General features: G+C 38.4%; 1 protein-coding gene across 7 annotated transcripts in view; it reads left to right on the forward strand.

The window, feature by feature from the left end:
* The window catches only part of RB1CC1 (RB1 inducible coiled-coil 1), a 165,080-nt gene that overhangs the window by 131,078 nt on the left and 8,977 nt on the right, over window positions 1-25,025 (forward strand). For 5 of the 7 annotated variants that reach the window (XM_048840650.2, XM_048840651.2, XM_048840661.2 and 2 more), the window contains 3 exons: window positions 868-922; window positions 3,447-3,494; window positions 20,563-20,621. In XM_048840650.2, coding sequence (XP_048696607.2) covers window positions 868-922; window positions 3,447-3,494; window positions 20,563-20,621 — 162 coding nt within the window. Of the gene's footprint in view, window positions 1-867; window positions 923-3,429; window positions 3,495-4,192; window positions 5,368-20,562; window positions 20,622-25,025 lie in introns of those variants that run through there. The other 2 variants (XR_007355304.2, XM_048840652.2) reach the window with 2 other exon arrangements.

Raw genomic sequence — 25,025 nt, forward strand, 5'->3', positions numbered from 1 at the left:
CAGTTCCCAATGAATGTATAGATCAAGGTACTTCTAATCTGTATTAACTTTTTTCCCCCCCTCTTCTTGCTACTATGTTGTATTGCTCATTACTCTCCATACCTTGGGTTATGTTAGGATTCAGAATCTTAAAATTTAGTGTCTGATAATTCCAAAAAGAAAGTTAACATCTCACGCAATCTGACCTGCCCATATTGTCTTCATATTGAGAGCCAGGAAGCGATTTTATTTAGCAGTCCTCTCTCCTTATGGGTGAAAATGTTAGTTTTAATTATAATTGGTTTTATTTCTTACTAATTTGTCTTTCTACAGCTCTGGAAGAGTTATAGCATATAGAAATGAGTTCTAGCATGTAGAAATGAGGGGCTTTGCTTTGGGCTGGACTTCTCTAGAATCTCTTTAGAAGCCTTTGAGATCCACATAGACCAAGACACAACACTACCCATTAGTGACTGACAGAAGTTAAACCCAGAAAGGAAATTCCTGGGTACTAAATTTTCCATTTAACTTGAACACACCATAATAACTAAGAAATGGTAATGGAAAACTAAGAAATGGTAATGCTGGTGCATATACCAAGAAAAAACAGCAAGGTAGCTATATTGATTCTTGCATCATGAGAAGGACAGCAGCATGTGGTATTCGCCATTAAAATGGACAATTTTGCATTCAAGTATATTTGAGTATTTCAAACAATAACCTCAAATTTTATATGATTTTTGTTATATATTTCCTTTAAATAGCACAAATAAAACAGGAGATACAGCCGTAAAACAGTAACTTTCAGTAGATAAACATTTTGGAAAAGAGAAAACTGCATTATTTCATATTTTCTTAACCTCTCAAATGTTTTTCTTTTGTCCTTAGTGAAAACATCCATATGTTGTCTGAAGAAAAACAGAGGATAATGTTGTTAGAAAGAGTGAGTAGATTCTCTTCTATTATATTCATTCAGCAACTTAATGGTGTGTAAAGTGCTTTGAAGCTGACTAGTACATGCGTAAAGTTATGATGGAGTAAATGATTATTAAATTCTGGTGCACATGAGTATTTGCAAAGGAAAGTGCTTTATCCATTGTGACAAAGTTCCTGCTCTACCTTGGTGGGTCTTGCACTTATTGGCGAATTTGGTCACCTTGGAGCTTCACGGCAGCCCTCAGCTTGGCCGTTTTTCTGAACCCACAGTCCAGGTCGATGACTCCTGTGTCTAACCAGGAGTTGGGAGGATTTGGGGGGAACCCAGGCCCACCCTCTACTCCGGGTTCCAGCCCAGGGCCCTGTGGAATGCAGCTGTCTAGGGTGCCTCCTGGAACAGCTGTGCGACAGCTACAACTCCTTGGGCTACTTCCCCATGGCCTGCTCCCAACACCTTCTTTATCCTCATCACAGGACCTTCCTCCTGGTGTCTGATAATGCTTGTACACCTCAGTCCTCCAACAGTCCGCGTTCTCACTCTCAGCTCCTAGTGCCTCTTGCTCCCAGCTCCTCACACGCACCACAAACTGAAGTGAGATCCTTTTTAAAACCCAGGTGCCCTGATTAGCCTGCCTTAATTGATTCTAAGAGCTTCTTGATTAGAACACCTGCAGCCAATCAGCCTGTCTGTCTTAATTGTCTCCAGAAGGTTCCTGATTGTTCTGGAACCTTGCCTGTTACCTTACCCAGGGAAAAGGGATCTACTTAGCCTGGGGCTAATATATCTGCCTTCTATTACTCTCCTATAGCCATCTGGCCTGACCCTGTCACACCATGGAATAATGGGATTGATTTTCATTTACATTAAGACTAATTCACACCATTCTCTTAGTGTACAGGATCTGAAAGTGAGTCTATATATAATTTATTCCGTCTTTAAGGACCACTTACACTTTACGTAACATGTAAAGCAGGCTTTGTATGAATGTTCACTGTTTTGTTTGTTTTTATAGCAGAAAATTAACCAAGAAATTAACCAGTGGGAACATCTGGGTTTCCTAGAGAATAATGGATCTTTATAGTAGTAATAAAGGAAATAATTCAGAGATTAAATAAATTCCATGCAAGTTGTTGCAGACCAATTTTTCTTTTCACATATTAATCTAAGACGTATTTACTCTTTTCAAAAAAAGGCAATTAAAACACTGAGACATGAAGTATGAGAAATGCTTGAAACTAATTTCAGAAGAAACAAAGTAAAAGGATTTCATCCACTTCTCTAGCACTGTGTTAATTTATATCATCTTAATTAAAAGTCTAATGTACTATAATCTTGGTGTGACAGTTCTTTAAAAAACAAAAATAAAAAAACTGACAATAGAACAGTAAGTGTTTCTTATAATGCAGTCCAATTATTTTGTGTGTTTTTTTTAAATGCAGTGTTTTAGTCTAGAATTTCAGTTCACAGATCAGGAAATTAGATTATTTTCCCTTTGTAAGTCATTCTTCTGTGTGTTGTATTTTGTATTCGAGTACTGCTTTGAACTGATTTCTCACTGATTGGACTGTGTTGGTGAAGTCACAACTGTGTAGCTACTCCCACTTGTGAACTGGAACATCATCAAAAATATCTGCTGTTTTTAATTGATTAGATTTTTTTTCTTTAAAGTATAAGTCTGAAAGGTTTAACAACCCACTTCCTATTTCCTTTTTTTGTCTCCAGTCCCATTCCAGCTGCCTTCCTTTCTCTTCTTCAGGCTTCGTTTTTACTTCACTTAAAATTCTATTTTGAGCTTCACACCAGCTTCTAGTTCAGTAGAATCAATCAGATTATCTCTGTTTCATGGTTAAACTGTAGTAAGAGCACGGAGATGACACTTCCCCCAGTAGCTTGACAGTGGGCTCAGCAGCATCATGGTGGTTGCCAGGTTTTTTCTAACTTTAAATGTCTGTACCCTTTTGTTTATGAGGAGATTATAAACTAGGGGTGGCCAACCTGTGGCTCCTTGTATAGGCACCAACTCCGGGGCTGGAGCTACAGGCGCCAACTTTCCAATGTGCTGCGGGGTGCTTACTGCTCAACCCCTGGCTCTGCCAGAGGCCCTGCCCCCCACTCCACCCCTCCCCGCCCCCTCCCCTGAGCCTGCCATGCCCTCGCTCCTCCCCCTCCCTCCCCAGAGCCTCCTGCATGCCATGAAACAGCTGATCGGGAGGTGTGAGGAGGGAGGGAGAGGCGCTGATCGGCGGGGCTGCCAGTGGGCAGAAGGCACTGGGAGCGGGGAGCTGATGGGGGGCTGCTGATGTATTACTGTGGCTCTTTGGCAAGGTACACTGGTAAATTCTGGCTCCTTCTCAGGCTCAAGTTGGCCACCCCTGTTATAAACGTTTTCTTAAAATTCTGAAACCTACAACAAAAAGTTTGTTCATGGACAGTGCAGTGTTCAACTATTTGGTATTTATTACAGGTTTATGCTATATAATGAACATAAATATTAAACTGGTTATTCATTTTAGATTACTGTCTCCTACAGACACTACAACTTAAAGAAGAGGAAAATAAGCGATTAAATCAAAGATTGGTAAGTACATTAAATATTTGTGCACTTGTCCATAAAATACTTTTTTAAAAAATAAACAAGAATTTTAAAAATGTAAACTCTAGTAATTCTCTGCACACCTTAGAGTTTTACATGCAAAGTAGAACAAAGCAAGGAAAAGAAAAAAATGGCAATCAGGAGTAATCTAATTCCATATAAGATGTTATTTCATTGTTGGGGCAAGGGCAGTTTTTTCCATAGAAGAAAACTTGGAGGCAGTGGGGTGAGGGGAAAGCAAAGGGAGACTTTTACTCTCACAAAGCATACAAGCCAAACCAGTCTTTTGAAAAGACAGGCAAAAGCATTAACTCCACGAGTCACATTTTTAATAAGGTAAACTTGCAAAAATGCATGCACATGTGCACATCAGGCATTTGTACAACTAATAGTCATTTAATAGTTACCTTTTGAAAAAAATGATTCAGATGGCTTATGGACTATATTAGCTTTTTAAAAAATAAATAAATTTACTCGAAAGGGAGATTAGAGCCATGTGAGGGAATGGAAATGAGACAGGAAATGAAAGATGTAGGTATAGGCAGATCCTCATTCTGCTTTGGAAGGGGAAATCACACAGTGGACTCTGAATGCTTGATATGAAGCAGATTTAAATATATATTCTGAAATCTCCAAAATTATGAAGATTTGTCTCAATTTGCACTGCTTTATTTTGTTGCCAGGAAATTCAGAAAGACAATCTTCCTCCACAAGAAATCATGTACTTAAAATCTGTCTTGCTTCTCTAGGCCAATGTTCTCTAACCTTCCACTGATGGCATTAGCAAAGAGCAATGACTCCACTATTCAGCCACAGTTCTACCCTGTCCCCTATCTGGTGCACCTATGCAGGTCCAGCTGTAATCTGGCTCCAATGATACATATTTATTCAGACTTTATGACCTATTCATTTTTTGGCCTCACTGTTGAGATTACCAGTCTTTGTGACAATTTGGAAGCTTTTTATGTGGACAGTTGTTTTCTAGGAATTAATGAGACTACAGTAGAACCTCAGAGTGGAATAGAGAGAGTCTGTAACTCTGAACAAAACATTATTGTTGTTTTTTCAAAAGTTTACGACTGAACATTGGCTTAATACAGCTTTAAACCTTACTATGCAGATAAATATTCTGCTTTTAACCATCTTAATTTAAATGAAACAAGCACAGAAACCTTGTCAAATCTTTCCTTACCTTGTCAAATCTTTTTTTAAACTTTCCCTTTGGTTTTTTTAGTAGTTTACATTTAACACAGTTGTGACAGCATGGCTAGAAAGGGTTAAAGATCCTGCAAAATAAATAACCCTCAACAGACAGGTGGGGAGATAATGTTTGTGTTTTACATATGTATGAGTAGGGTGAACAATGTAATCAACAGTCCCTCTATGCTGTATTCTGATCATTCAGAGGTCAAAAGAACATCCTATCATTTAAATGAATTGTAAACACGGGATATCTCTGTATTCATCTCTCTTTGAAATGTATAGCAAATAATCTGTGAATGGTGGAGGAACAAGCAAATTGCCTTATGTTAAATCTGTAGCTAAGGTACCCGTGATGGACCTCCTTCATAGTCATGCTAATTTCCTTTTGAACTCCCAACTTGTCAAAAGACATGAAATTGTATAAAAGATCCTTGGGTCCTGATTCTGTCATCTTGGATCTGCTTAAGCTTCATCCGGGGAAGTTTGAGTCACAAGACTGAGGTCCCAGGTACGCTGGTACGACTTGAATATGTTATTTGGACATTGGACTGTAACCTGTGAACTATTTCTGAAAGAACTCTTTGCAACTACAAAGCCCACCATCTTTGCTATGAATCTGCACCTCAGTGAATTGAACTCATGTCTATATGTATATTGATCTTTTAACCATACTCTCTTTTGTTTTTTAATAAATTTTAGTTTAATAAGAATTGGCTGTAGCGTGTATTTGGGTAAGATCTGGAATATTCAGTAACCTGGGAGGTAATGACAGGTTTCAGAGTAGCAGCCGTGTTAGTCTGTATTTCCAAAAAGAAAAGGAGTACTTGTGGCACCTTAGAGACTAACAAATTTATTTGAGCATAAGCCTGAATGCCTCTGATGAAGTGAGCTGTAGCTCACGAAAGCTTATGCTCAAATAAATTTGTTAGTCTCTAAGGTGCCACAACTACTCCTTTTCTTTCTGGGAGGTAATGTGTCCAGTCCTTTGGGATTGGTAGAACCTTTTCTTTTATATGATGAAATAAGATTTTCAGAAATCATCATATTTGACTTAGGTACTGGATGGAGGCCTGAGGCTGGATCACTTTAAGGGAACTGTGTTGTTTGGATTTCTGAGTAACCAGTAAGGTAATAAATAAGCTGTTTTATGCTGTCTTGGTAAATCTAGGTATTGGAATATCCACCAGCTTTTTGGGGATTGTCTGCCCCATTCTTTGCAGTTCACCCTAATTGAGTGACCACAGCTGGCTCCCCACTAGGACCCCGGTCACAGAGGCGTACTCAGCAGGATACACATTGCCACAGGTTAATTGGGTTTTTGGATCAGAACCCCACGCTTGTCAAAAAATTAATTTTGATATTGGAGAGTTTAAGGGTTAAAAATCAGTTACAGTGAGTGGTCCATGATCAAAATCCTGGAAGAATTGTGCTCACAGGGGGGGTTGTCTTTTAAGAAAAAAGCTCCAGAGCAGGAAATGAAAAATCTGTTAATTGCCAGTGATAAGAAAGCAGACCCAGCAAAAATGCTTGCAGTGAGAAACCAGCAGTTTGAACATGAACAAAAAATAGCTGATATGGAAAGAGAAGCTGCTGAAAGAGAACGCCTGTGTTTTGAACATGAACAAAAAATGGCATATATTAGATTGCAGGAACTAGAAGCTAAGGCAAAAGTGGACAGACTTAAGCTCCAACTCGAATGAAGGAACCACAGGAACTGTATCATACTAAAAAGCCAGCTCCTCTCAACAACAAAGATGGGGATAGAATCTATCCAGTTTATAACAATGTTGGTATGTTGTATTTAGGGATTGTCAGTTAATCACAGTTAACTCACGCAATTAAAAAAAATTAATCGCGATAAAAAAATTAATCATGATTAATCACAGTTTTAATCACACTATTAAACAATAGAATACCAATTGAAATTTATGAAATATTTTGGATGTTTTCTACATTTTCATATATATTGTATTCTGTTACAATATCTATAATTGGAATCAAAGAGTATATTAATCTTTATTACAAATATTTGCACAATAAAAATGATAAACAAAATAATATTTTTCAATTCACCTCATAGAAGAACTATAGTACAATCTCTTTGTTGTGAAAGTGCAACTTACAAATGTAGATTTTTGTTTGTTTGTTACATAAGTGTGCTCAAAAACAAAACAATCTAAAACTTTAGAGCCTACAAGTCCACTCAGTCCTACTTCTTGTTCAGCCAGTCACTAAGACAAACAGGTTTGTTTACATTTATAGGAGATAATGCTGTTCTCTTCTTATTTACAATGTCACCAGAAAGAACAGGCATTTGCATGGCACTTTTGTAGCTGGCATTGCAAGGTATTTACATGTCAGATACGCTAAATATTCGTATTCCCATTTATGCTTCAGCCACCATTCCAGAGGACATGCTTCCATGCTGATGATGCTTGTTAAAAAAATAATGCATTAATTAAATTTATGACTGAACTCCTTGGGGGAGAATTGTGTCCCCTGCTCTGTTTTACCTGCATTCTGCCATGTATTTCATGTTATAGGAGTCTCAGATGATGACCCAGCACTATGGTGTTCATTTTAAGAACACTTTCGCTGCAGATTTGACAAAACACAAAGAAGGTACCAATTTGAGATTTCTAAAGATAGCTACAGCACTCGATCCAAGGTTTAAGAATCTGAAGTGCCTTCCAAAATCTGAGAGGGACGAGGTGTGGTGCATGCTTTCAGAGGTCTTAAAAGAACAACACTCCGATGCATAAACTACAGAACCCGAATCATCAAAAAAGAAACAATGAACCTTCTGCTGGTGCCGTCTGACTCAGATAATGAAGATGTACATGCCTCAGTCCGCACAGCTTTAGATTGTTATCGAGCAGAACCTGTCATCAGCATGGACTCATGTCCCCTGGAATGGTGGTTGAAGCAGGAATATCCACCAGCTTTTGGGGGATTGACTGCCCCATTCTTTGCAGTTCACCCTAATTGAGTGACCACAGCTGGCTCCCCACTAGAACCCCAGTCACAACAGTACTGTACTTGGTTGGGGTGGGGGTTTTTTGGGTGGGAGGGAAGAATCTCTGCTGCCACCTGATTGCGTACTTCTGGTTCCAAATGAGGTGTGCCGTTGACTGGTCAGTTCATAACTCCGGTGTTTGTAACTCTGAGGCTCTACTGTATGAGTTATATTTCACATGGGTCACTGAACAGCCATCAGAGGGTAATAATTTTTGGTAACTAGTAAGTTGAATCAGATTTGGAACCTACAGTCTCGTGAAAGGCCTCATATCTTATTACAAATCCCTTAAGACAATCCATACCCCATTGAATTTATTCCTATTACTTGTGACTTAGAACTCTAGAGCTAGTTAACAAGATGACTTTCAGTCCTATGTCCAATTTTGAGCACCATTTCAATGAAAAGTTATTACACATGGGCCTGAATCAGCACTGCATTATTACACAAGGGCCTGAATCAGCACTGCATTAATCTAATTTTACATCAGTGCATCAATAAAGTTAAAAATATCTGTCTGGGAATTGGGAAAGGTGACCAAACATTTGGAGCTAACAGAGTTTTATTGGGGGGGGTCGGGTGGGGGGGGGGGGGGAATCCACTTGGTTTAAGGAACCGGTAGCAGTAAAATAGTTGCAAGACAGGGGCTGGAAGAACTAAGGAGTGATATCTATTAGTTCCAAAAATAGGAATATTTTGTTGCATTTAGCTACTTTTCCAAATAAATAAAACTTGCATATTTACCTGGCCTTTCTAGCCAGAGTGTTGTAAGTATGAAGTATGCTTGTGAGGTGGAGAAGTCCAGAAGTTACTTGATGGTTTAGGTATATCTGTGGATATAAATACATTCAGATGAATAAAAGTATATGTTAGGAGAGCTTGTCATAAATTGACCCACAGTTTGCTGAGAAATCATGTCATTTATGGAAGTCTAAATTTCACATTATAACCTGTCCGTGATAGCCCTGCAAATGGTGAGGCTGAGATAGAAGGCTGGGCAAGCTGTGAAGTATGTTCTCTAACAAGGATTGAACAGCTGAGGAGACCGTTTCCTTTTCTAGGAAACAAACTAGTGGTCCAATCTAACAAATATGAAACAGGCTGACCAAAAAAGCAAAATATAAATATATAATTCTCTTTTACTGATTGCATGCTGCAAGGGGCTTGCCTGAACTAAATCCTGGTGCTCAGGAGAGATTAAAAATAGATTGACAAATACTTGCTGTTGTACAAGGTGTCTACAGACCTCCTATTCTCACTGCCAAAACCAGGGCTGGTTCATTCATGGGACATTTGCAACTCATTCCAGACCCAAGAGAAGGCATGTAATGGTTTACCATTTCACACTTAACTGCCTGGAAGAATTCTAAGATTTGGAAGGTTTGGGTGAGATTCTCACACCTGTTTCTGTCCATGTATGCCAGGTAAAAAAGCCCACCTGGCATTAGTTCTAGCCCCAAAGGAGAATTCCCCCAGTACAGGAACTGAGGGTATGTCTACACTATAGCAGCATAACTACGGTGCTGCAGCTGTGCCTCTGGAGCACTGTAGCTGTAGATGTTTCCTACATCGATGAAAGGGGTTTTTCCAATTATGTAGTTAATCCACTTCTCTGAGAAGTGGTAACTAGGTCAATGGAAGATTTCAGTTGCTCTAGCCACCTCTACACCAGAGGTTAGGTCTACCTAACTATTGTGCTCAGGGCACATTATTTTTCACAGCCAAAAGCAACATAACCTAGGTTAATCTAATTTTTAAGGGTAGACCAGGCTTGAGTAATACAGCCAGACTGTGTTCTCTGAAGGCCTCCTTGCAAGTCCTGGCATAGGGAGACTTACTGGAGTGGGTTTCTGGGAGTGGAAGGGCATGTCAGGACAGGGCTATAGCATGTAGAACTGCAGAGATTGTGGGCAGTGCTGCTGTTCATAGTAAATTATGCCACAGGCCACTCTAGCCCTGAAGCAGCACAGAATCAGGAAAGTGGACAGAGATGTCTTATAGATGCCCAGCACAGAATTTCACCCATGACTTGCAGTGCAGACATGTTTTTTAACCTGACAGGATCATCAATAGCCAACAATGTACTCTGATCAAAACTTCTGGAGGGCAAAGGAGCCAGAAATTTATCATTATGGTGAAATGGTAGCTTTTTCATGTTAAGTTTGCAATTGAGGCGGGAGGGAGAGGGGAGCAATCTCCTGTTTTGGTCGGGGCAGGGGAAAGAGCGAGCTAGCTCCTTTCAGGGCTGGGGCAGTGGGGAGCAGCGAGCTCTTCCTGAAACCAGGTGCAGAGGGGGGAGAGCAAGGTCCTGGAGTGGGGGACAACAGAATGTGTCCCTCCAAAAGGGGTCAAATTTTAATTTTTGCATACACCACTGGTTTGCAACCACCTTTCAATTATAAAACCCTGGTTTATCTCCCTATAACCTTATCTTGGAAAATTGGTTTGATTTGAAAATTGTAAGATTTATTGTGAGGACAAAGGAGAGTTACAAAGGTTTGTCATACTTTACAAACTTGTTTTTGTTACAGAATACTTTTTGAGTTAAAAAATTAGTCTGATCTGAAAATTATTACTTTGTCTTGCATTTTGTCTTCCTCTGCGGCACTACCCATGCATACTTGATGTATTTAAGTCTCCTTTAACTTGTTTGCCCAACGACATTTGGAAAAAAAAAAAAAAGATGGTGATTAAGAAAAGCTAATGACTATTTTTATTTATTTATTTATTTGAAATGCAATAGTAGTGAGATGCACCATGGCAGAGAGCCTGGAACCTCTGGCATGGTGGGGTTGTCCCAGAGCCATGAGTGCTGGAAGGGTACTCTGCAGGGGAGGAGTTTCTGGGGAGTCAGAGCACCTGGGAAAGCTTTTGTCAATTTTACTTTGCAGAAAGTGAAATTGATAAAAGTCTTCCAGGCAAGCAGCTGTTACATTGATTTTCCTGATGGAAAATCAACATTTTTCAGCAACACTGAATTTTTTTCACAGAAGATTTTAATTCTGTGAAAAAGATATTTTTGTCAGACAATCATTTAGATGGAATTTTTTTCAACTAGTTCTATTCCTGGTACACCACTTCAGAAATTTCTCTGTAGAAACTCTATAGCTCCCAACCTTTATCCCATCTGCCAAAAAATGAGCTCTGTGAATTAATGGTAACTCAGTAGTAAACCGAGGTTAATGCATGTAAGCACAAGTATCAATTTACAGATAAAAAATATAAAGGTATTGAAAAAGGACATGTTGATTTATTTGAGAGTTGTTATTTTAGGAAATCATGCTGGCTGTTATGTTATTACTCGGCTTCACACTGGTACAGAAACTGGAGAGCCTATATGATACTATGCCAGAGTTGATAGTTTGAAATGTAAGCATGTTCCCACCAAGTTTCTTACAAAATAATTACTTCAGTGTTTGCCTCCCATTGTTCTTCTCTGCCTGAATTGCAAGAGGCACAAACCTGGAAAGTATGTTTTTCTTGATCTGTTTGTAAAACCTGAGTTTGCAGTAATGTTTTAATGCTCCTCTTTGCTTGGATGCTGTTGCATTAAGATAGAGAATTCATACATTTAAGGTATTACGTATAATAGATAATGTACACACTAACTACTTCACTTTTCACTAAAGTTAATGTATGCGTCTACCCTAGCAGCAGCAAAATAAATACCTGAAGGTGCTCCTTTTAAGAAATGATACTATTGTAATTTTTAATTATTTTTCACATTTTACCAATAAAGGCAAAAGAGAATGGTAGTGTTATTTTAAATCTTTGGAAACACTGGGCAATAAGAAACGTTTATTTCTTTCTATTGAAAGGTTGTCAGACTGTTTGTCTAGATTATGAATCTCACAAGGATATATTAGAAGTGCTGTTGTAACCCATGACTGCTGGGTGTGGTGTTCTGTCCCTCTCTAGTGACACCTAGACCACTTAGAGATTAATGAGCTACAGCCTTAGCTAAACATGGAGTAGAGGCTCATGCACTAAGCTTCAGAGGTCCCAGATTCAATCCCACCTGCAGACAACTGGGGTCTGTCAGCATTAAGAAGTTTTAAAACAAACCAGGTGACTTTATTAAAGGTTCAGTGGAGTGTCTAGAGCAGTGGTGGTCAACCTGCTCTACGTTGAGCAGTTTTAAAACAAAAATTAAGTAATTATCTTAACAGGGTTAAAATTTTCTGAAAACTGTTAAAATATGAAAATGTTAAAACTAAAACAGGAATAAAATGTTACATATATAAAAGACCAAGAAATGTAAGGCTTTGGCTTTACAAATGTGAAGATAACTAGATAACTTTCTCAAGTACTGCAAATTCTGCAAGATATTTCAAGTTTGGCAAACTGGGAAGAACAATTTAAGCTACTTTTACACATTTGATAGGTTCCAAATTAGTTGTGAACTTTCAGGGGGAAAAAAGACTTATTTGTGCATTGTGGATGATTCATAGGTGACATTGTCTCCCATGTATAGCAGTGCTCAAAATTAATCTGATTTTAGACTGTATAAGAGAATGATGCCGGAAATGTCATTATTAAAAGTTCAGTGCTTGCGTATTTTCCACTGCTTTCAGCTTTGGTCTCTTCATCTTAAAGTAAGTGCAGAAATAGAAAGTTTGGAGAAGAGTGATGTGAGAAATTAGTCATGAAGGGGCTTCCGTACTTGCAAAGAGTACGGATACTGGGTTTTGTTCTTTTTTTTTTAAAGAGGAGGCTGTTGATAGGATACATCATACTTGTCTACTGACTAATGAGTTAGGTTCCTATCATGTGAATACTTACACAACATGTGAGTAGTACTGGTAAACACAGTGGGACTGCTTGCATACCTCCTTCCTTAGAGGTTTTTAAGGTCAGGCTTGACAAAGCCCTGGCTGGGATGATTTAACTGGGAATTGGTCCTGCTTTGAGCAGGGGGTTGGACTAGATGACCTTCTGGGGTCCCTTCCAACCCTTATATTCTATGATTCTATGATTCTATATGTAAATGTTTGCAGGATAGAGGCCATTTAGAGACCCTCTAGATCAGTGGTGGGCAGCCTGCGGCCCGCGGGCCACACGTGGCCCGTCAGGGTAATCCACTGGTGGGCTGCCAGACAGTTTGTTTACATTTGCACGGCTGCCGCATCTCCTAGTGGCCAAGGTTTGCCGTTCCCAGCCGATGGGAGCCTGCGCCACTTTCTGTAGCCCCCATTGGCCAGGAGCAGTGAACCATGACTACTGGGAGCTGCAGGCAGCTGTGCAAATGTAAACAGTCTGGCAGCCCGCCAGTGGATTACCCTGACAGGCCACGTATAGCCTGCAGCCCGCAGGCCACCACTGCTCTAGACACTCCCTTGTACCTTTAATAAGGTCACCTAGTTAAATTAAAAGGCAAATTTTAAATAATAAAAAATGTACATAACAGTATAAGCAATACCATGTTTATTCTGTGGCAAGCTGGACTCTAATTTTGTTGGAAGATGTCTAATTCTAGTTACTGCAGTAAACTGGGAATTATGTGACTACTTTGAATACATTAAAAAGGAAGGTATAAATTTAATTATGGAACTATCTAATGCAATAAGTACAGTGTTTTTTAATTTATTTTAGCTTATTGTATTGTGTCACCAAATTTTCAACATGCCATATATATTTGTATTAGAATATATAACTGCACTGTAGAAGTGGTTTTGGCAAATAAGGAGACAGTAGCTGTTTTAACACCTATGCAGGCATACGGAGCAATTCTGGTGCCAACCAGAAGATGGATGAACACTAGGGAAAGGAATCAGTTACTTAGGACAACCTTACTAGAACACAGCTATTTAATTTTTTTTAAAAAGGCAATCCGTTGTTATGGTTCCCCAGTATATATGGCACAGACCTCTAGTACCACTGCAATTAAAGAAATAACTGGTGGCAGTAATAGATAATGTCACAAACTTTGCCAGTGTCTTGAACAATTTTTCGAGATGGCATTGTGCTTTTGGGATTCAACATTCCTAAGTTCTGTTTCTGGCTCAGTAAAGGAAGTGTTCAGTAGTGGTTAAAGTGTTGCTTATAAGGCCAGAAGAGAACGCTGTGATCATCTGCTCTGCCTTCATGTATGACACAGGCCATAGGATTTCCCTGAATTAATTCCTATTTGAATTAGAGCATACGTTTTAGAAAAACATCCAATCTTAATTGAAAAGTTTCTAGTCAAGGAGAATCCACTTCAACTATTGATAAATCCTTCCAGTGGTTAATTACCTTCACAGTTAAAAATGTATACCTTGTTTCTAGCCTGAATTTGTCTAGCTTCAACCTCCAACCATTGGATCTTGTTATGCCTTCGTCTGCTAGATTGAAGAGTCCATTTTCAAATTTCTGCACCCTTCCTGACTATAACCAAGTAACTCCTTACCCTTCTTTTTGTTAAACAAAACAGATTGGGTCTTTCACTATGTAAGGAGTATTTTAATCATTCTCCTAGCTCTTCTTGAACTTGTCCAGTTTATCAACAACCTCTTGAATTGTGGACACCAGAACTGGACACACTATTCCAATAGTGGTCAGACCAGTGCCAAATACAGAAGTAAAGTAAACTCCCTACCCCTATTTGAGATTTCCTGGTTTATAAGAATTGCATTAGCAGTTTTGACCACAGTCTCACATTGGAAGCTCATGTTCAACTGATTATCTACCATGACCCCCTCTTCTCCCACAGGTTTTTTTTTCAGAGTCACTGCTTCCCATCATGTAAGCATGGCCTACATTCTTTGTCCCTAGATGTAGAAACTTACATTTGTCTGTATTAACATGCGTATTGTTCACTTGCACCCCACTTACCAAGTGTTTCAGATCACTATTATTACTACTCATCTGCAAACTTCATCAGTGATGATTTTAGGTAATACAAATATAACACAAAGGGAGTTTGGCTAAGTTGATTTGACATGGACATGCCCTATGAAAGATCTGGGTCCTAGTCCCACCTCTGCCAGAAAAGACGTAAGACTTTGTTACCTCGTGCAAAATGCAGACACTGATAGTATGTTGTGGCCTAGCATAGAGATATAAGGCTTTGTTCAGGAAGTGTTAAGAAGGGCACAGAAATACCACTCGGGGAAAGAAATTCACTATTAGCCAAGTTTAGTTCCTAGCCCAAAAGGCTGTTCTGCGGTGAGGGATTGGTAGTGTGACTGGAAAATTTAGGGGCAAGTGTAAAAGGTTCTTTTGCATATGTGCAAATGGCGATTTTCTGTAACGTTTAGAACTTGGCTAAATCTGGCTGACTTTTTTGAGAGGAACAAGAAAATACATCTCTTTGACCCTAGGGATTTCAGATTCCTCCTCCAAATTACAGAGCTTCTACGACTGTTCTAAAATAGTTGGAGACAAACTTTAACATTGGTAAAAGTACTTATTCTTCCCATACCTGCTTCCTTGAGATTGGTTGATATGTTTTTGCTGTGAATGTACTAATAAAATAATTGGGAGTTCCCTAGCCAATCTGTGTTTAAGAGCTATGATCCAAAGCATTAAGAATTTGGGGCAGTTTTTTGGCAATTTGGCAAACTGACTTATCTGTCATTTGACAAATGGCTTGACCCCTCCTCCCACATTCACCCCAGGCTGTCCGAAGAAAGTTTCTTCTGAGAAGGAAATTTCAGAAACTTACTGTGAATTCATTTAGTTTTGGTGAACTGTGAGTCAAAATCAGGCTTATAATGGAAAGTTATTCATGTAGCTTTAACTGTGAAGAGGTTATCACCTTTCTTCAGTAATGGGAACAGGTTAAATAATTTTATTTTCCTGGCCTTATATAATGTGTAGTACTATGAACTACAAACATTGTATCATATTTAGTGCAGCTATTGTAATATATATAAATATATATTTTGACGTATGAAAAACATAAAGTAGAGAGAGGGAACCTGGATTTCTTTGAAGGTCAATAAAACCTGGGTTGTGCAATCTAGAGAGAAGCTGAAAAGTGCTTCTTAGAGCTGATAGTTATGGTATTTATGAATTTTTCTAAGTGTGAAATAATAAAAATGTTTAAATATTTAGTATTTCAGTCTATTTTCTTGTTGGAAATGAAAAGTTGTATCTTGAAGCAAGTGAAAATCCAGTGCCCATAAGAGCTTTGTCATGGAATGTTAGTGGACTTCCCTGTGAAGAATAAGTTTGAGGCTTCCTTAAAAATCCTACCTCTGCTTTGTGCAGCTGGAGATCTTTTATGCAGCATTTACAGCCAAGCAGGCTTTGTGAAGCATCTGCCAATTGCAGAGAAATGACTCCCTTTTGTCATTGGCAGGTGTATGAGCAAAGCTTGTTGGGTTAGGTAGCTAACCAGAAATGGAAAATATAAATAGTATTAGTGTTGAACTGGGTCAGGACCCAGGTGCAAGAACGTAATTTGAGGTGGGTTATCACTGAGGAGGGTGAATTTGGAAAAAATAGACATAAAAGTCCTTAACTACAGACTGGTCTCAATGAGAGAGGCTTCCCCTGAGGGACCTGTGTGATTTTCCCCCATGAGAACTTCTGTAGAGTAAAAAGCCAGTTCCTCTCTTCCTTTGTTTTTCACTCAAGGTTCTTTTTCTGAGAGTCTTTCCCTTATCTTTCCCTTTGGATTCGCATCTCTGTTTTTGTCATTTCTGAGTTTCTGGAAGAGATTGAAATCACCAGTGAAGGAGGGGGACACCCTCGATGCCTGAAGAGATGGTATTATTAAAAATACTCTTAAGTCATCCTTGCTTGTATGCTTCACTAGAATCTGTAGAGGGTAATATCCACCAGAGGCAGGAAGATCACTCCATTCCTCATATATGCAGACAGACATTATTTACAATTTACTAAATGTCATTCAACTTTAAATATTTTAATACAACTTTTATATTGACTTTTTTCTTCCTCCCTATCCTTTTCCCTTCAATCACGCTTTCTTTTCATTTCAAGTATTCTGATGCATCTCTTTCTCTTTCTCTCTGCATTTGCTCCCAACTTCCAACCCCCCCCCCCCCGCCCCCATCATGTTCTTTGCTCTTATTCATTTGGTTATATTTCACATTCCCAAAGATGTGTGACTCTTCCCCATCCCTCAAATCACCTTTTTGTGGTCAATACTTCTAAGTCTTTCTAGTCCTCTATCACACAAGCATTCATCAATAAACCATGAAGGTAGGAGAAAGTTATGGGTTGATTGCTCGGTACCAGTACTCTTGATTGCAAGGGGAGCATACCTATAGGATTCTTCTCATACTAACGAATTCTTCTATCCTCAAGGATAGAAGAATCCTTCTATCCTTCTACCCTTTTCTTTCCCCTCTCTGCTTAAATTATTGGTGCACAGGAAAGCCTTAGAGCGTTGATTACCTCCATCTTTCCCCACATAGGTTCTAGGGGTGGAAAGTTCCATGGTTCAAGGTGAAGGCCAGGGGAAGAGCTACTTCTTGAAGTTTCTCCTTCCTACTCCCTATGCAGTTGAATAGGGGATGGTGAGGAAATGGCCCATCAGTTGACTCTAAAGGTGGAGTGAGAGGAAATTAGAAATGCTATTCTAGCAGAGGAAATGGGAAATATCTACTGTCTTCAAGAATGCAGAAGATTATGATGCTTACAAAAGTAGAGTTTTTATAGATCATGTTTTTTATGAAATATGTTGTTTTCTTTTAGACCAAAACCAGTCTAGAAAAAAGAAGTGTAAACTTGCTAGTTGAGTTCTATGTGCATCCTATAATAGACTTTTTCATCTCCTAATTATTATGAAATATCATGCAAAGTTACTTAATAAAAAAAACCAACCTAACATTAGCTTGTTACTGTCTTATTAAGGTTTTGCAGTATCTCATGTAATGATACTAGCAGGCTGATTCTACAATATATACTTGAGACTAAAGAAAGCATGTATCTGAGAATCTGTAGGGTATTTCCATTTGCTTTCATATTAAATATAAAATACACACCGCAAGAGAAATATATTAAAACTATTCAGCCATAATCAGTGCTTACTTTGGGTTGACTCTGAAAGGGACTATTATTAACCTGAGCAATATGGAACTTAAAGTATTGATTAAAATATTTCATTTCTCATAGTATTGAGTGTGGCTCAGCATTCAGAAGTCTGTTCTTCTTTAGTTTTCTAAAATAAACCTGCAACCAGTTACTTAGCTGTACAAGACAGTTTGTTTATTCGGTAGTACAGAAAAGTATTAGTAAGAATTAACTACTGTGGTTCTCAGGTGAACTGTGATAATGATTTGCAATTACGTTTCACCTTAATTAAACCTTAGAACACCTCTCTGTCATAGGGAACTATTACATCCAGTCTCAGTTCTCTGTGTCTAGCCATTTGACAACACTCCGCAAGGTGTTGAGGTTAGCTGTCATTTGAGGCTGGGCAAAAGGGAGGGATGCAAAGGAGTTAGGCAGCCAGCTCCCATTGGATATTAGTAGGAGCTGGGAGACTTAAACCTTTAGGCACCTTTGAAAATTGTATCTTAAATGTAGCGTGCGAGCGCCTGCATCGACAAGACAGTTACACATCTTTCTAAGACAAGTTGTTTTTAAAGTACATAGATCTGAGCTTTTCATTATGTACATTTGCGGAGTTGAAAATGGCTTCTTCTAAGGCTTCCTTTTTGTTTTTTCTCTGAAATTTACTTCTTTGGCAGAAAGGCTTTTCTTTATTTTGCGGGTGGGAATGAGGAAAGAGAATAAGTAGTTGGGAAAGAAATCATTCACAATGCAGGTTTCAGAGTGGTAGCCATGTTAGTCTGTATCAGCAAAAAGAGTGAGGAGGACTTGTGGCACCTTGGAGACTAACAAATTTATTTGAGCATAAGCTTTCGTGGGCTAAAACGCACTTCATCGGATGCATGCAGTGGAAAATACAGTAGGAAGATATATATATACACACACACACACACAGAGAACATGAAAAAATGTTCATAAAAAAAATGTTCATGAAGTGTTGCCATACCCACTATAATGAGTGATCAGTTAAGATGAGCTATTATCAGCAGGAGAAAAATGACAAAAACAAAAAAAACTTTTTGTAGTGATATCAGGATGGCCCATTTCCAACAGTTGACAAGAAGGTGTGAGTAACAGTAGGGGGAAAAATAAGCATGGGGAAATAGTTTTACTTTTTAATTTGCAAACTGGACGCCGTTAAATTAGGCTTGTATAAAGACTGGGAGTGGATGGGTCATTACACAAAGTAAAACTGTCCTAGAAGTTTTCCAAAATATAGGATGGGAAAAGAGGAAGCAACCTTTTTGTTTGGCACTTGTGCTAATGAATCAAGACACAAATCTGCAGCACAGAAGTAATTTCTCAGAGAATAAATACACTTATGAAAACCTGTTAATATTTGAGGAGATTAATCCTTTTTCCCCTCAATGGGGTATGTAGCTACTAAGGGTTCCTTCTCACAGTAACCTAGTCCTAGGATTGTTGTCAAAAGTAGGTGATTATTGGATTTGGCTTAAAATGTATATGCCGGTTGCATAAAGTTATAGATAGCCATATTTAAGTCTGGCCTTCACATTTCTTTTCTTTTTTTTCCTAAGTATTTTCATATGTTCAGTGTTTTTGTTAATCAGTTTGAACATGTGTGCAGCTCTATCTTATTGAAAAACGTTTTTATGCACTTGAATACTTTCAATACATTTAAAAGTACACCTACTGCACAGTTAAACAACGGAGCAAAAATACCTTTTGAGGTGTGGTCATTGAGGTGAAAAAGTACATTTTCAAATGAGGAGCTCAAATTCAGCGAGATTGAAGCTGATGTATTTATATTTATTTTTAAAAATATTGAAAAGCAGTGCAATGAATTGCCCTTAATTTCTTGTAGGTAAAATTGTGGTACTGTGAGGTACTTTTTGGTATACTCCTTTGGGCAAGAGGAGTTACCCTGAAAAACAAAACATCATAGAATTTCTCAAATGAGGTATTTCCCTCCACTGTCCACAGGACTGAGTATAAATTCTTGAACCTGAACTTTTTCATCTCCTTTGTTTGCTAATATGCCTTCCGCATCTTCTGCAACATTGCTGCATCACTTGCACCTCTGCTGAAACTTTCATCCTTGTCTTCAACTTCTTTCAGCCTGGTCTCCACAGTCTTATCCTACCTGCACCAGCATGTGTTAAATGCTTTCGCCCACTTTCTCACACATACAGGTAGTTTGATTTATGTTGTGCCCAATCATTAAACACTTCATTTGCTCACTAATTATTGCAGGTTCTACTCCAAAATTGTCCTGATTGTTTTTAAAACCTTCCATAAACTTTATCCTCTTCCTTGCTCCTTTCTCTTGTCTAGCTTTGTCAAGTTCTCTGACCCTTCACACAGTCCCACCACGGTTAGTATAAAAGTAACTGTCTGTTCAACTGCCTTCCATATGCAGTAGTTTTCTTATGCCTTAGTGATGCTCTGCTTATTTTTATCTCATCTAAAAATATCATCTTTTTCTACCACTTAAGTTTTCTTTCACTCTGATATTAACTCTTTAAAGTGTTTTGGGCTATTCGTTGAGAGGCCATACAAAATAAAAATTTCATTTATTGTAATTATTATTCTTACTATAATTTTTATATTATGGAAGTACCTGAAATGTGCTGTGTTTCAATCAATCCCTGTCCCAAAAAGCTTACATTTTAAAAGGACCAAAGCAAAATACAAGAAAAGGGAAAGTATACACACAAGCAAAATGGTCAAGATGGTAATAAGAACATGTGTTAGTTTTAATATTTTTGTCATGGTTCATATATAAATTAAATCAATCTTAATTGTCCTCTATCTACAATGTATGCTGCCAATATTTTATAGTTGTTTGCTCTTTCATCATTTTTCTAGATGTCCCAAAGCATGTCTTCAGTGTCTTCAAGACATTCTGAAAAAATAGCTATCCGAGAGTAAGTATAATTTTATTCTCACATTTTGTTCTTGATATGGCTCAATAAATTTTATGTCTTCAATAACAAGTGTACAGGTAAAGTATGTGGAGGTAATGTGTAGTAATTCTTTTCAGCATCTTAACCTCAAATTCATATCTGAGATTACAGTGAATTTCCTTAGTAATAAATCTTTATTAAATTTGATTCTTTATATTCTTTTACAATCAAGCTTTCAATACATGGTCCACAAGGCTACAAATGTATTTTTAAATGATTTGTATAACATCATCACCATAATTTGGATTCATTCTCATTTCATGGCTTTTCTATAATGATAAATCTAGTTGGGGATTTCAGCTATGATTTTATGTCCAAGAAATAATTACTCCATTCAGAATAACTCTGCTAAAAATATATCATGTGAATTCCTAAGATTACTTGTGAAGATGCCTTTTTTCAAAGAGATGTGTATCATGGGTAACTGGTTAGGTGCTATTAAAATTTGTTGGGGGCAAATCCTGGACCCAATGGGCTTTTTGCTATTGACTTCAGATTTCACTGTTGATGTTTACAGCAAGGTCGTCCTTTTCTTTAAGGTATCTTATTCTGTGCGTTAGTACCCACTTCTAATAATCCGAGTTCATATTGTTATTTATAATAATGTGAGGTAGAAAGGGGTGTTTCAAGTTGAGTGCCAAGTAATTCTATCATGATTAAGAACAAGCAAGATAATTGCAATTAACTATGACTATTATAATTATTAAGTAAAGGAAGGTCTGAGAGATGTTGGATCTGAACTGGAAAGTTGCTTCTTGATGTAGCTCTGTGGCTGTTTTATAGAGACAATGAGCAGAGATGAGAGGCTGCATTGAGAGGGTTTATGGAGTTGAAAGATAGGAGCAGGGAGTGCTGCTAGTTTGCTTCCTCAGTTCAGAGAAGCTTTATCCCACTCTTTCTTCTGATTCCTTGGAAGGAGGAAAATACCTCTTTCAGGCTTCATATCAGGATTCATATCTGCGGTTGTCCTTTCACTGGCTCATGGGTTGGTCTTAGTTATATCTTCAGCTCGTGACATGTAGTCTGTTAATTCATATGTAGTGTACATTTAATTGTCTTTGTTCCTGTGGCAGGAAATTTTCAGCTTCTGATAGAGTTTTAACTATTTCTTTTATTCCATCCATTTTCTTAAATATCGCTTGAGTACCATCAGAGCTTAATAGGAACTGAAATTTGGTTTCAGATGGGCTTATACATCCTTATGTTAGAGATAAGTTTTCCAGTTCTTAAAATAGTTCTTTTTAAACTTAATTGTTAAAGAGGGTCTTCAAAATTAAATAGCCATCCAAGAAGGCATTGACTGCTCTTCTTAAAAGTCCTTGTCTTTCTGAGTTTGGAAAGGAAATTGCTTAACTAAATAACTTAAGTCCCCAATTAATATAAATATCCTGTACTCATTGCTGTGCAGTTATAGCAGTGTCATTTAGTTCCATAATGGTCCATAAAGCATCTTGCATTTAACATAGCAACGACATTAGGAAGTTTTTACATTAGAAGATGCTTGCATTTGATTGCAAAACATTTGTAAATGTATGTCTCAAAAGAGGTCCATACAGTCTTTTATCATCTAAGGAAAAGCATGACACAGAGTTTTCAGTTTTAAGCAGGAACATGAATTAAAGTGCCTGGTATTAAATGAGGATGTTGATATAACAGGCATCACAGTAACTTGGTGAGAAGATGCTAAGCAAAGGGACACAGTAATACCAGGGTACAAAATACATAGGAATGATAGAGTAGGTCATGCTGTTGGAGGAATGGCATTATATGTGAAACAAAGCATAGAGTCAAATTTAGTAAAAATCTTAAATGACTCACAGTACCATTGAATCTCTATGGATAGAAATTCCATGCTTGAAGAATAAGAGTATAGCAGTAGGAATATACTAGTGACCACCTGACCAGGATCATGATGGTGATCGTGAAATGCTCAGGGAGATTAGCGAGACTATAAAAATAGAAACCCCAATAATAATGGGTGATATCAACTACCTCCAAATTGATTGGGTACATGTCATCTCAGGACCAAATGCAGAGATAAAATTTCTAGACACCATTAGAGACTAACAAATTCTCTAAGGTGCCACAAGTACTCCTGTTCTTTTTGCAGATACAGACTAACACAGCTGCTACTCTGAAACCTAGACGCCATTAAGGACTGCTTCTTGAACAAGCTTGTCCTGGATCCCACAAAGGGGGAGGCAGTTCTTGATTTAGTCCTAAGGTGTGCTCATGATCTGGTCCAAGAGGTGAATATAGCTGAACCACTTGGTAATAGCAACCATCATGTAATAAAATTTAACATGCTCGTAGGGGGAAAGATACCAGAGAAACCTACCACAGTAGCATTTAACTTCAAAAAGGGGAACTATATGCAAATGAGTAGATTAGTTAAATGGAAATTAAAAGCAAGCTGCATGGAAAGTTTTTAAAAACACCATAATAGAGGCTCAAACTACATGTATACCCAAATTTAAAAAAAACAACAGTGAAAGGACAAGGGTGATCCAGTGGATATAGTGTATTTGGGACTTGCAGAAAGCGTTGACAAGGTCCCTCACCAAAGGCTCTTAAGCAAAAGGAGTCATGACATAAGAGGGAAGATCCTCTCATGGATCAGTATCTCATTAAAAGATAGATAACAAAGACTTGGAATAAGTGGTCAGTTTTCTCAGTGGAAAGAAGTAAATATTAGGGTCCCCCAAGGATCTGTACTGGGACCAGTGCTGCTCAACATATGCATAAATCATCTGGAAATGGGAGTAAACAGTGAGGTTGCAAAGTTTGCAGACGATACAAAATTGCTTAAGATAGTTAAGTCCAAAGCAGACCACGAAGAGTTACGAAGGGATCTTCAAAAAAAAAAAAAAAAAAAAAGGGTGACTGGGCAACAAAATGGCAGATGTAATTCAGTGTTGATAAATGCAAAGTAATGCACACTGGAAAACATAATCCCAACTACACATACAAAACGATGAGGTCTAAATTAGCTGTTACAGCTCAGAGATATTTCCCACCCCCAACAATGTATTGCTGTGGCCCAAGGACCTCTTGTTGCCAACTGGCAGAGGGCACAGGGCTACATAGGGGTTCAAGGGGGAGAGATAGCTCAGTGGTTTGAGCATTGGCCTGCTAAACCTAGGGTTGTGAGTTCAATCCTTGAGGGGGCCATTTAGGGATCTGGGGCAAAAATTGGGGATTGGCCCTGCTTTGAGTAGGGGGTTGGACTAGATGATCTCGTGAGGTCCCTTCCAACCCTGATATTCTATGATTCTATGATAAGTATCCCCTCAGTTCCCCAAATCTTTGCATGACAATTATGTGTATGTGCTGAGAATTATGCTCTCTAAGTCTTGTAGTTAAAGGCAGGTCACTCAAATGTAGTGCACCTTGAGCCGAACTTCTCCAGACAAGAGGTAGAAGATACTTATCTTCCTGGTGGACTATTGTATACGGTGTGTCCTACAGCAGAAGTTTATTAACATACTGAGGCCTGATCAATACTAGGAAATTAGGTTGGTATAGCTGCGTCACATAGGGATGTGAAAAATCCACACCTCTGAGCGATGCAATTAAACTGACCCCCGCTGTAGAATTCTCCCGCTGACCTAGCTACCGCTTCTCAGGGAGGTGGAATACCTATATCAACAGGAGAACCCCTCCCATCAGTTTAGGTAGTGTCTTCAGTAAAGCGCTGAGTGGCACAGCTTCATTTTAGGTGTGGACAAGCGCTGAATCAACTGCTAATGAAGAGTTTTGGAGATTTCAGAAGTAATTCACAGGAAGAGGTAAACAGCAGAAAGGTGGAACACCCTGTTTTCAGGTGAAGATCAAAGGTCTGCTGTGATATATCTGAAGGGGCAGAGACACACCTTGGCATCCTTCAGTCTTTGAAGACAAGCTGCCAGCAGATTAGATTTTATGAAAGGGGGATCTCAGTCATCCTGGTTGAAAAAACTGGGAAAAGGGCTTGAGATAAGCTATCCTGTAGGTCTTGTGAGTTAAGTTTAAGCTCTAGAAAGCGTGTTATGATTTTGTTTTATATGTAATCATTTTTCCATTATTGTTTCTTACTATCATTTGATTATAAGCTTATTCTTGCCTTCACTATAATATATCTAAATGCTGTGTGTTAAGCAGAGTAGCGATCCTGAGTTGAATTGTGTAAGCTGGTTTGTGCTGTTCCTTTGTGAGTAGAGGATGACCTGAGAGTTCAGTGCATGGTCCATGTAACAGAGGCTGATCTCTCCAGAGGGATGGTCAAAGGTTGGTTTGTGCCTATTGCTAACCAGTATAGAAAGAAGGAGGCCTGCAGAAGCCCGGAAAGTAGTGCTTGTGTTGCCAGAGGCTGGTGGAGTTAAGGAG

Source organism: Caretta caretta, chromosome 2 (assembly GCF_965140235.1).
Source record: "Caretta caretta isolate rCarCar2 chromosome 2, rCarCar1.hap1, whole genome shotgun sequence".
NCBI classification, from domain to species: domain Eukaryota; kingdom Metazoa; phylum Chordata; order Testudines; family Cheloniidae; genus Caretta; species Caretta caretta.